The sequence below is a fragment of the Zonotrichia leucophrys genome, chromosome 1A, assembly GCF_028769735.1.
Source record: "Zonotrichia leucophrys gambelii isolate GWCS_2022_RI chromosome 1A, RI_Zleu_2.0, whole genome shotgun sequence".
NCBI classification, from domain to species: domain Eukaryota; kingdom Metazoa; phylum Chordata; class Aves; order Passeriformes; family Passerellidae; genus Zonotrichia; species Zonotrichia leucophrys.
The window spans coordinates 41,558,021-41,569,116 of record NC_088170.1 but is presented as its reverse complement, the minus strand read 5'-3'; the positions used below and the strand labels follow the sequence as shown (position 1 = coordinate 41,569,116).

The 11,096-nt window shown below is 40.6% G+C and overlaps 1 protein-coding gene across 1 annotated transcript; it reads left to right on the top strand.

Moving 5' to 3' along the window:
- The first annotated feature begins 5,060 nt into the window (after positions 1–5,060).
- Positions 5,061–6,473, top strand: ASCL4 (achaete-scute family bHLH transcription factor 4). The gene has a single exon (XM_064732336.1). It carries the CDS (start codon positions 5,442–5,444, stop codon positions 6,006–6,008), a length of 567 nt encoding a protein of 188 aa, XP_064588406.1. The 5' UTR covers positions 5,061–5,441; the 3' UTR covers positions 6,009–6,473.
- The last annotated feature ends 4,623 nt before the right edge of the window (positions 6,474–11,096 follow it).

Here is an 11,096-nt window from a genome sequence, read left to right as displayed (position 1 = left end):
GGAATGCTAATCCTGTGATGGGGGCTTTAGGTCTGTTTCATTTTTGTATGTGTAGTCTAACATATTCATATGTTGGTATTTTTCTTAGAACCTACAGCGAATGACTACAAGCCCAAGTCTCTCTCTTTATTTTGCATTTCCTAATAGAAGATGACAGGAGACCTTCCATTTTCAACTTTCATCCTTTAAACTTCATGGTCACACTCAGTAGATCTCAGTTCTGTCCTGAAATGCTAGGTTATCCCAAGCCCTCAGCTTGTCTTAATTCCAGTTATGATACTAAAATTCTACAGCAGAAGTGCCCTGGCACTGAAATCTTTGTGCTGTTTCAACTATCTAAGCTGAAAGCAATACTTTGAGCCTATGAGCCAGATTGGATGTAGTCATACATAGATAAGAGTATTTTTTCCTACTGTCAAGCATGAGTCTTCTGAGATTCCAGCTTTTTTTGTAGTCACTTTACTCCCTTGAACTGGTGATATCTTAACTACCAGTTTAAAGCAGAAGTATCAAAGGAAGCCAGTGATAGTATGAAGTGTCACTGAATGAGAAGTTAATCTGTGTCTACAGAGATGTATGCTGCATGCCCAAGGTATTGTGATAAAACGCATTTGGGAACTGTTTCTTCTGCAAGGAAAGATATTTTTTTATATACCAAACACTTTTATTATATGTGAAGTGTTTTGATAAGACAACTGCACTGTCTCCTGAAAGCCAAGTTTATTGACATTTATAGCAGTACTTGCTGCGTGAGGAACAAATTGCTGAGCTATTTTTCAAGACATCTTCAGATCCTCGAGACATACAGAAAGATAAGGGAGACTCTGAAACCACAGGGGAAAGAGCTGGCAGTAAACATGCTTCAGTCCTTCCCTGCAGTGTGAGCCAAAGGCCCTTCTGGACCGTGCCCATGTCTCCTTGCAATCAGTTCTCTTCTGCTATTGCAAACCTGACCCTGGGTTCTTTCTTGTTGAAATGAAGGGAGACAACCCACCTTTGTTGGTCAGCATCAACTCCAATTTATTGATCAAACCAGGCACCTTTTATAACAGTGTTAATTCACTTCACGCATATTGCAAAATCTGAGCTCCCGATAGGCTGTAGAGAAAACTTCAACTCCTCCTTTTATTTACAATACCTGAGGTTTGTTTATTGAAACCAAGATCAGTGTTCTCACCATGATATGAAAAGTTCTCAAAACCTTTATAGCTGTTCCCAGAATGGCCATCTGTTCCCAGAGCAGCCAAGGACAGAATATTTGCCTGTTTTTGAGAAAACGGTCTGAGAATCTTGTTGTTTATATAAAAGGTGGCTGAGAACCTAATTATTTACAGGATCAAGCCTGGGAACTACTGCTTTACAGCTGCCTTTTATTTTTCCCGTAGCTGAGTACCTTCATGGCCTCTTTCTTTAAGCCATGTTTGAACTAGGCTCTCCACACTTTCTCACACTGAGCAGGATAACACTGCAATGAAGATTATGCAAAAAGCCATTTTACCACCAAAAATCCAAACTTCTCATCACCTTTGGCTTGTCAGCACTTTGCAGGCCAGTATTTTGGTGACAGTCACAGCAGGAAGCCTAGGTAGTCTATGAGCAGCTTTCTCTTCTAGGTCTGGGCTTGGAAAGAGATGATCCGTGCTTAAGGATAAAACAGGACAAGACAGACACAAACTGACTCAATCCTGTATTCCTGCAAAGTTATTCTATAATTCTGTGTGAGCAGTTAACAAGAGAATCTCATTTGGCGTTTTTTTTAATTACATATTTTTCTATCTGATAATAAATTGCAGCAGCCTAAACAACCTATGATATGTATAATAGATACTAGAATTTTGCATAATTACAGCACAGTAAAATAAAAGAAATGCACAATATTATTAGAGTTTCAAGGTAAGAAATGCACAGTGTTGTGAGAATTTCTTCTTAAATTCCTGGTGTATTTTCTTCTTCCTTTTCAGTAATGTGTTCACAGATAAAACAGCTACGGCATCTTCTGTTGGGAAGTTAGTGGACTTGCACTGTTCAGCTGACTCTTGTGTTTCTACTACAGTATTTCCACCAATGACTTTCTTTTCATACACAGAGGAACACAGGGTCAAGGAGGAGCTGTTTCTTTGAATAATTCAAAGTAATTCAAACTCACTGTGTAATGTCAGTAGTGTTTTTCATGGTTATGGTTCGTGTGGGAGTGGGAACGTGCTGAGGGTTCTCTTGAGCAAAAATTACATACTTACAGATATCATGTTAGGATATATGCAATTAAAACCACAACTAAGTTATATCTGGAAGGAAGATGCCTAAATGTTTTATTTTTAGATATATCAAGAGTACTTTCTATTCATTTAGGCTAGGTAATTAGGTGCTTATAATGAAGTATAAGAAAAGGAAGAGAACCTGTTTGAATACCATAGGTGATGGAGTGTATAAGGAGTCTCCCAGCATCCCCATTTAGACTTTGTATTTACAAACAAAACAAAACAACAATGAAGCCAAAACCCAAAAACCTAAGCAAAAGCTAAACATACAATATGTGTATCTGCCATTGTAGAGCAGTGAACACCTGATTTGTACTGCCTGAAAAGTGAACCAGGCCATCTGCTTTGTATCAGCACAGCAGATCCTGCATTCTGGAGTCAAAGCTTTATCCAGACAAAGGTGTGAAGAGGATTTAATTGGAGAAACAGTGTAAGAAAGAAGATCAAAGGCTCATCTTGAAAGAGGACTATTATTAATGTAGTTTTAACCTACTGTAAAAATAGAAAAGAATTTGTATTAGCCTTTCCCTTTGGTGGTCTAATCCCACTACTTTCACTGTGTCTGCATGTGCAAACATGCTGAGACTTTGTGCAGAAGTCGGCACAGGAACGATGAATTGCTTTAATCCTGCTCACGCTCTCGACAAGGACCTGCAGTGGGATGTGAGATGCGTTGGCCTTGCTCTGGCTCTCTGCCAGGGGCAAATCCCTTTCTGAGCAAGTGACATTAGATTGTCAACAAGATACCATATTCATCAAAAGCCTGTGGCATATTTTCTCATTTCACTTGCACACAAACAAATTCAGACTTCAGAGTCCATTTGATATGAGATCAGCTTCAATAATTCAGGTCAACAATTAACATTTACCGGTAATTTTTCTTCATGTGTTTCTCTAAAGGATTAGCAGCGTGGATTTTTCTGTCAGAAGAGAAGATGTCATTGGCACAGCGGAAATTCTGACTGTCTAGGAAGTGCTGGTGGCCTGCATTTACAGTAAACATAGAAAAGAGGTCTGGTAGCAGGGCACAGTGCATCTGCATGACAGAACTGAAACGTAACCCTGCCTTTTGTACATGGCCAGGCTGCTGGCAAGGTCATGGAGAGCTGTGAAATGATCTGGGAGCTGAGCCCCCCAAGAGGCATGCTTCCATTTCCTTACAGGAGTACTGCCAGAGAGCAGTGTTTTAAACTTACTGATAACACAGATCAAATGGCTTTTGCCTGCTTCAGGTATTTGCTTAGAGGTCAACATCCTCTTTGTTTTAAGAAAACTAGAAGTCCTCGCCTAGCCTAGTGCTACAGTGAAGGAGCTATTTTCCTTTAAGCATTCATTTCTGAAAACATTTCTGGACAATGAAGTTTAGAGTGCAAGTAATATTGAAAAGTCTATCTTGATCAGCTGTTTCCAAAAATTTTTTAAAAGGCAGAAGGACTCTCACTTATTTGATCTGCAATGAGCTGTACATACCATGGGGCATTCCCCAGTAATTTTTGCTCAGGCTTTTGAGCCATTTTGGTGCTGATTCTACCCCTGAAATAAACCAGAGTCCAGGACTGTTCTCACTCATGTCTGTCTGGAGTGGTTTGCCTGTATGTTCATCGTACTTTGAAGATTACCACTGTTTTTTTTGAAGCTGCAGAATAGGCCAACAGAGACACAAAGGCTGACTCAAAAATGCATGCTACTCACATCGTTGCTGCTAGTTTCTAACTATTTCTCAGAGTGGAGAATGTTGTTTCAGTTACTGACACTTCTGAGGCAGTTTTGCATGAAACACTAAACAGGGCAGAAACTTTCACTTTGAGCAAAAACCCAATTTTAATAGAGCCTACACACCTGTACCTTTTCACGTCTGTCCCTTCCCACAGCTCTCCCAGACCAAACATGCAATTCCCCAAACTGATGATGGCCAATAAAGGAGATTCAGTTAATGTGAAAATGTGTTTTCAACAAAAAAACCCCTGTAAAAACAGAGCTCTTGAACAGCAACTAGGGAAAAGTCAAAGACAGTCAAGTTGCTGCAAAGGAAGATCCTAACACAGCAGGGTATCTCAGAGGAAAGACATAGACAAGGACATTAGGATTTTATACTGCCAAAAGTCCTTGTAGTTTGTCCACCTCTTTGATTTGGCAAGCTGCAGGCAAACTGGAGGACACAGCACAGAGCTGGCAGGGTCAAGAGGGACTTCCAGCTCTCCCATTAAAGCAGCGTGTAGGGTCCATCAGGTAAGCCAATATCCTTGTAAGCATCTGGTAATAGCTACACATGGGGCTATCAGGGCATCCAAGTTCTCTTAGGAATGACCAGAACATTCCTACAATGAGCAGAAACACACAAAACCTTGAAAATTGTTTGAAAATGCCAAAAGGTTCATGTTCAATTTGTGAAACGCACTTCTTGGAAAAACCTCTCTTAGGGCAAAGAAGGCAGTTTTCCTTTTATGCTTGCACGTAGTACACTCTTTATCTGACAAGACTTGCAACCACAAGAGAGCACTCTTTCCTTTGAAGATGTCTCAGCTTTCCCAGAAAGCTTCAGATATGCCATATAAGTTTTGCAAACTGCTTGTGAGCTGGTTCAGTTAAACCAGAGCAGCCGAAACAACAAAGCTTGCAGTTGTCTTTTGGATTTCATTGTGAAAAGCCTTTGGGTAGTTTTTAGATGACAGAAGATCCTTGGTTCCTGAAAGTGAGGAGTTCTGCCAAAACTTTGAAGATCTCTATAAACTTTGCAAATTACCCATCTTTTGGAGACAATTATATCAAACGATATCGTGGATTACAATACATGAGAAGTGTTTAGAGCCTGGAAGATTATTTATGTTTGGCATTAACTCTTCTGGTCATAATTTCAAGTGGAGAGAAAAGGAATACACAGGAACCCTCTTATTATCTTTTGAAATATGAAGATCACAGGAAAAGAAGGGTTTAAACTGGGGAGTGATGGTCCTTAAAACCTGTCTGTACATTAACTGGCATCCTACCCCTATAAAAACAACAAGGCTTTCCAGGCACAGTGTGGACCTCGTGAGCTGTTAGCCTTGCTTTGAGATCTGAGTTTTTATACACCGCAGGAGGAAACTGCAGCCTGTGGGGCAGGGTACCTATACAAATGTTGGATTGATACATTGGGAGCTAAATTCAGGAATTAACACTCCACGGGTGAGGAAAAACAGAAGCATGGACAGCACTAAAGACAATGATAAACTACCGAAGAGGATTACATTTCCAGGATCTGTGTCCCTGGCTAACAGCCACGTGCACGCCCATGGGGTACCCCTGAGAGAGCCCTTTGGGGTTCCCTTCCACCTGGACCCATCTTACTGGGAGCAAGCCTACAGCGGGCACACAGGCCGCATCTCCTACCTCCCATTTCCTGGCTGCATGGGCATCTATGACTATTCCTTCGAGCCTGCCTTCATTCGCAAGAGGAACGAGAGGGAGAGGCAGCGGGTGCGCTGCGTCAACGAGGGCTACACGCGCCTCAGGGAGCACCTGCCCAAGGAATTGGCCGACAAGCGCCTCAGCAAAGTGGAGACCCTGAGAGCTGCCATAAGCTACATCAAACACCTGCAGAGCTTGCTGGACTGCCATCCCTTAGGCTCTTCCAGTAAGGAAACGCTCTCTGCCAAGGAGAGCCCGGGAACTCCCAGTCCGGCTTCCCTGCGGGAGTGCAACAGCGATGGAGAGTCCAAAACTTCTCCAGCGTCATCCCCCTACAGTGAATTTGAGGAGATGGGCAGCTAGGTCTCCTCTCTGGACTCAGAAAGCTTCAAGACTGGCTGAAAAGCAATTTCAAACCCTGGGGAATTTTCTACGGGTGAAAATTAATATCAGGGAAAGCAAAATCAGATAGGGAAGGCAAGAAAAAAAGGGTATTTTTAATCTGTCAAAAGACTTTAAATGTTTGCTGAATAAAACTTAAACGTGATTTGTGAACAAACAGATATCTCGCAGGTTGCTTCAGCTGTGTTACTAAGCTTCCTTTGGACTGATAAATTGGAGCAACATTTACATTCTACTTTTCATTCAGCTTTTATTATGTGCTATTTTCTTTTGCCTTTCACTTGAGACAGTAAAACCAGATAAATCAATTTCGGGGAATTCCCCATCCCTTTTTCCTGCTTTGTCCAGTGAATTTTACTGTCTGTTTTTCCTGACTGCTAACCTGAGATGCACTGCACTGCAAACACTTGGACTGGGGGAGGTAAGATTTAGATATATATCTTTCCCTGAATATTTCAGAAAACTCACAGAAATACTTCTACTTATGAAACAACAAATTTTCAGCTAAAAACAAGGCTATATTTTGAAACTTATTTCTTTTAAAGCATCTTCTAAAGTGAAAGAAACAGCTCATACACTAGACTCTGGCTATTTGGTGATTATTCTAAGGATAATTTTCAGGAAAATAAAGCTGGACACTCATTCCAGTTAATGCTAGGAAGAGGGATACAGAGTTTTGTAGAACTGCATCTTCAGAAGCAAAGCTTCACTCAATATACTGAAAAAATGAAAGCCTTTTCCCTACTTTTCTGAAATCTGAGTTCATGGACAAAATAGTCTTGTTTGTGTCTTTGGCAGGTCAGAAATGATATGCTTAGAAACAGAACCTGTAACGGTTAGACACTGCTGTGTACAAAAAGGGAAAGGTTGAATATATGGGTTTACATCTGCATGAAAATGTAGGTATTCCTCCTTTTGTTTAGAATATTGTATTACTTTTTCAAAGGACACTGCTTTTAAAATTAATATCTCAAAATCCATGGAATACCTTTAATTTGGATTGCATCTACTTAAAATGACAATTTCTCTCCAATTTGTTTTCAAACCTGCTTTTCTCCAAGGCTTAAATCCCATTCTGAATATGGGGTAAACTTTTTACCCATCCACTTTCAACACACCTTTCAAACTTTTGCTTTTTTGGCCTTGTGTTGATGAAATGGTTTTGTATCTTTTTGTCTTTCCTTCGTGTCATGCTGACTGAACACCTGAATTTTATACTCATGTATAAAGAAGAAATACTGATCAAATACCTCAAAATGTGTCCATAAATTTCCTTTAAATAAAAAATGTAATTAATCCTGGCTGTGTCTTTTTTCTCTTTTCACAAACAGGACAGCTCTAGTTGCAGGAGTAGAGAAGTAATAACTTCTCAGGAAAAAATGGAGAAAATGAAAAGGGATTAAATATTAACTTCCACCTATAAAAATAAACTTTTCATCTAGATTTTCAAATTTAGCTAAGGAGCAGGTTTGTGTTTTGGCCATCTAATAAAAATTATTTAGTATAAAAATACTCTGCTGTTTTCTAGAAGACTATTCTTAACATTTGTACACTTTAAGCTCCTGTGTCCATGGGAGTCACAGGTATTGTGCTTACTCTTTACACGGGAGCCTGCTTCATTTTATAATGATTATTTTGTTTCTCCGAGGGCTGTTACTTTTGCAGAGGCTGTTTGCCAGACTCAAAAATTGAGATTTAGTTACCTGGACAGTTCAGATCCAGAGCCAATGCACTAATTTCCAGCTGTGCAGTGTTTGTATTTCCTACCCAAGAAAGAAGAGGACAGCAAGGTAGGGGTCCAAATGTTTGATTGGGTTCCACTGTTCCTTGGCTTTTCTTCTTTCCTTTGTGTTTCTCTGGCAAGAAATTCACCCTGTCTCTCTCTTTGACTCAGTTTTGAGATTTCTGGAAATGTGGCATTGCTGCTGGTAATTCTGTAAGCCTGAACTGCATTTCTCCCTCAAAGCAGAGATTAGATCTTGGTTATCTATAAAAAACATACGCCCCCTCAGAGTACCAGAGGCAAATTCTGTGAAACTTCTTTGGAAAGCACTCTGAAGATAAAAAGCATCTTCAGATATAATGACAATAAACGATATAATGACAATAAATAGCCAAATCAAACCAAACCATTAAAAATAAAAATTGCCAGGGTGACCATTACTTCCTGGGCAGGACACACCAAATAAGGCCACAGATGAATTTTTAGGTCAGATTGCTATCACAGTGGTCTGACCCTGACAGATAAATATCCAGGAGCATCAGTCCTCTGATTCCTGAACCTCAGAGATGGTGCACTGTGCCACCTTCTCGTGAGCAGCTGGCTGGAGAAGGGGACTAAGGGGTGACTCTGCCCCTTTTCATCTCTCCGGATGAATGTTCCTCCGTGTGGAGTGGAAATTATCCCACCCTGGGCCTGTGCTTGGCCATCACTGCTTTAGGCTGTCTAGCTACTTTTTTTAGATTATATATCGTTAACAGCTCTGGAGATGTCCTTAAAATACCTCCCAATCCAGCCTCAATGCTGAAGATGCAAAAAAACAGAATACCATATGTATTTTAATTTACTTTTATAAAATAAAATTAATTTCTGGATGAAAAGGAAATTCTTTCTGTAGGAAAAATCTGTCACAGGTTGAACCCCTCTTGAGGAAAGTTGTATGATTTTATTTCTCGCAGTTCCTGTTGTTACTCAAACCTCTTGCACAATTTTAGCACAAGAAAATAAAAAACAAGATTTCCTAAATATTGGTGCTTTTGTCCAGGCATCAGCAAAGGTTTAAAGTGAATGCCACATTTCAAAAGCTTTATTAAGTTGTTTCTGTCTAGACAAAGGGTTTTTCAAAGCTCCTGAAGTGTATCATTATCAGACTTTAAAGCAGAGAATGATCCAGCCTGTCATCATGAAAATTAAAGCTTTAATAAAAATGGTGACCAGAAGAATTCTCTCCACGTGAGACAATTACTATTTACAAGAAAGGTGAATGCTGCTGTCTGTAGGCAACCATGCTACAGTTTTATCCAACCCTTGCACACCAAAAGCAGCCACTTTAATCTTTCTATCAAATCTGGAAAAAACAGACATCTGAAGTCTTCTCTCTGCTGCCATTAAATTACAAATCCATTTGCTTCTTGATATTATCAGCATTTTAAAGATGTGTTATCCTGGCCATGGCATTGCTTTTAATCCTCTAATAGCTGTTTAGCTGATTTCTTTATAAAAGCCCATCCACAATCCTTTCATGTTATATTACCCAGTGTCAATAATGTGGCCAAAGAAAACCAGAAGGCACTATAGAAAAGTCATGTTCAGACAGTAAAGCAATCAGGGCCAATTTATCTTACTGGAACAAATGAGCAGGGAATGTCCACACACACACACACACAGAGTATCTTTGTCTCCAGCATACTTAGGCAGGAGGCAAAACAAGATCCAAAATATTTTGAAGAGAGACTCTGAAGAGGTACCAACAGGAGAGCCCTGCTGAAGTAAGCTGAGGTAAGTGCAATAGCTGAGTAAGGTTTTAGTAAACCTCTCCAAAATAGTCTAAGCAAATACAACTCCAGCAGGTGCTTCTCACTAGTAACCCCCATTCTCCATCGCCTGAAGGTGTGCTTGTAAGTAAAAATCCACTGTGAATTCTCACTCATGTATTTCCCACATGACCCTTACACAATTCTTTTCTACCTTATTGTGACTATATCCACTAACAGAGCAGTAAAAAAGTTCTTCAAGTTGCCTTTGCTGAGAGAACACGTTAGAGGAGTGAAGACACCCTTGAAAATTTTGGAGACCCCCTCAGCTCACTTCTTATATGGATGGAGATAGAGGTGTCAAAGATATGAAATTCCTACATGGTCCATGAGCACTGGTGGCACCAGAGCAGAAAAAAGTGCCAATGTAGAGTCCTTAAAGAGGGGAAAGCAAATACTGCCCCACGTGATGGTCAGCCAGCCTGCTGTGAGCAGGTACATGTGCTTTGTGTCACTTCTTGCCTGTTCTGTTGGAGCTAGTTAGAAAAAAATAAGTATTTTGAAGGGGTTTTGGGGGGAGGGGAAAGCTACACGAATGGTCTGTGGGAGGCTGAAATGTTGAAAATGTGGGGAAGGTAGTGGGCAGTGAAGCCTTGGAGCTTATATAGCACAAAGCCAAGCCAAGCTGCATTTACTGTGCTGCTCACAAAGCAGCTTGCTTGTCCCCATTATTTTGTTTTGATGTGGTGTGGTTCTGGGCAAATATAGCAGATTTTTGTGTTCCAGGGCTATAAGATGTCAGCACTGAATCCTAACCAATCTCTTCCATCTGCACTGAGATCACAAAGAGAACAAGTAGCTACAAATAAACAGAATTTTCACATCTTTTCATGTAGGTACTGCAGCATTTTGCTATGTGAGGCTGCTCTCTTGATGTAGCTTTCTAAATGCAAAAAGCACTGAAGAAGTTCCAGGCTCAGCTGCACACAGCTTATCCCAAGGGATCACTCATGCAGAGGTGATGTATGCATCCCACACCCAGAGGCATGAAAGCACACTGGGGCTTCACCAGAGAAACTGATAATAAACTGTAATGTGGAAATGAAAATAGCCAGAGGTACAAATGCAGGAGTGTGTGTTGGGGTGTTTTTGCATGGGAAGATAAGTAAGTGTGGAAGAGGGGAGGGGGACAAGAAAATGGTTTTGAGGTGCAGCACACTGATTGATAATATATGAGCTGCGTGGCTGAAACAAGGGAAACAGGAACGAGTCAGACATGACATCTTTGGGGAGGATTAATTCTGGGGAGAAAAATCCAATCCACCCCCCCATAAACTTAATATATTTTCCTGCACCTCAGACACACCACCACATTTATTTGCCTATCATCACTTCTTGTTCATCATTGCAAAATACCTCCTAGTGTATTGTTTATCAAAGTGCTGAGCAGATGTGAGCAGACTGTGCTCTACCTGGGGAGTGAGGGAAGATTACAGTGCTCAGCCCACCTACTATCAGGAGCCAAGTGGCAAACTCAGATTACTTGAGCCTTGGGCTTTGCCTCTGTTTCAACAA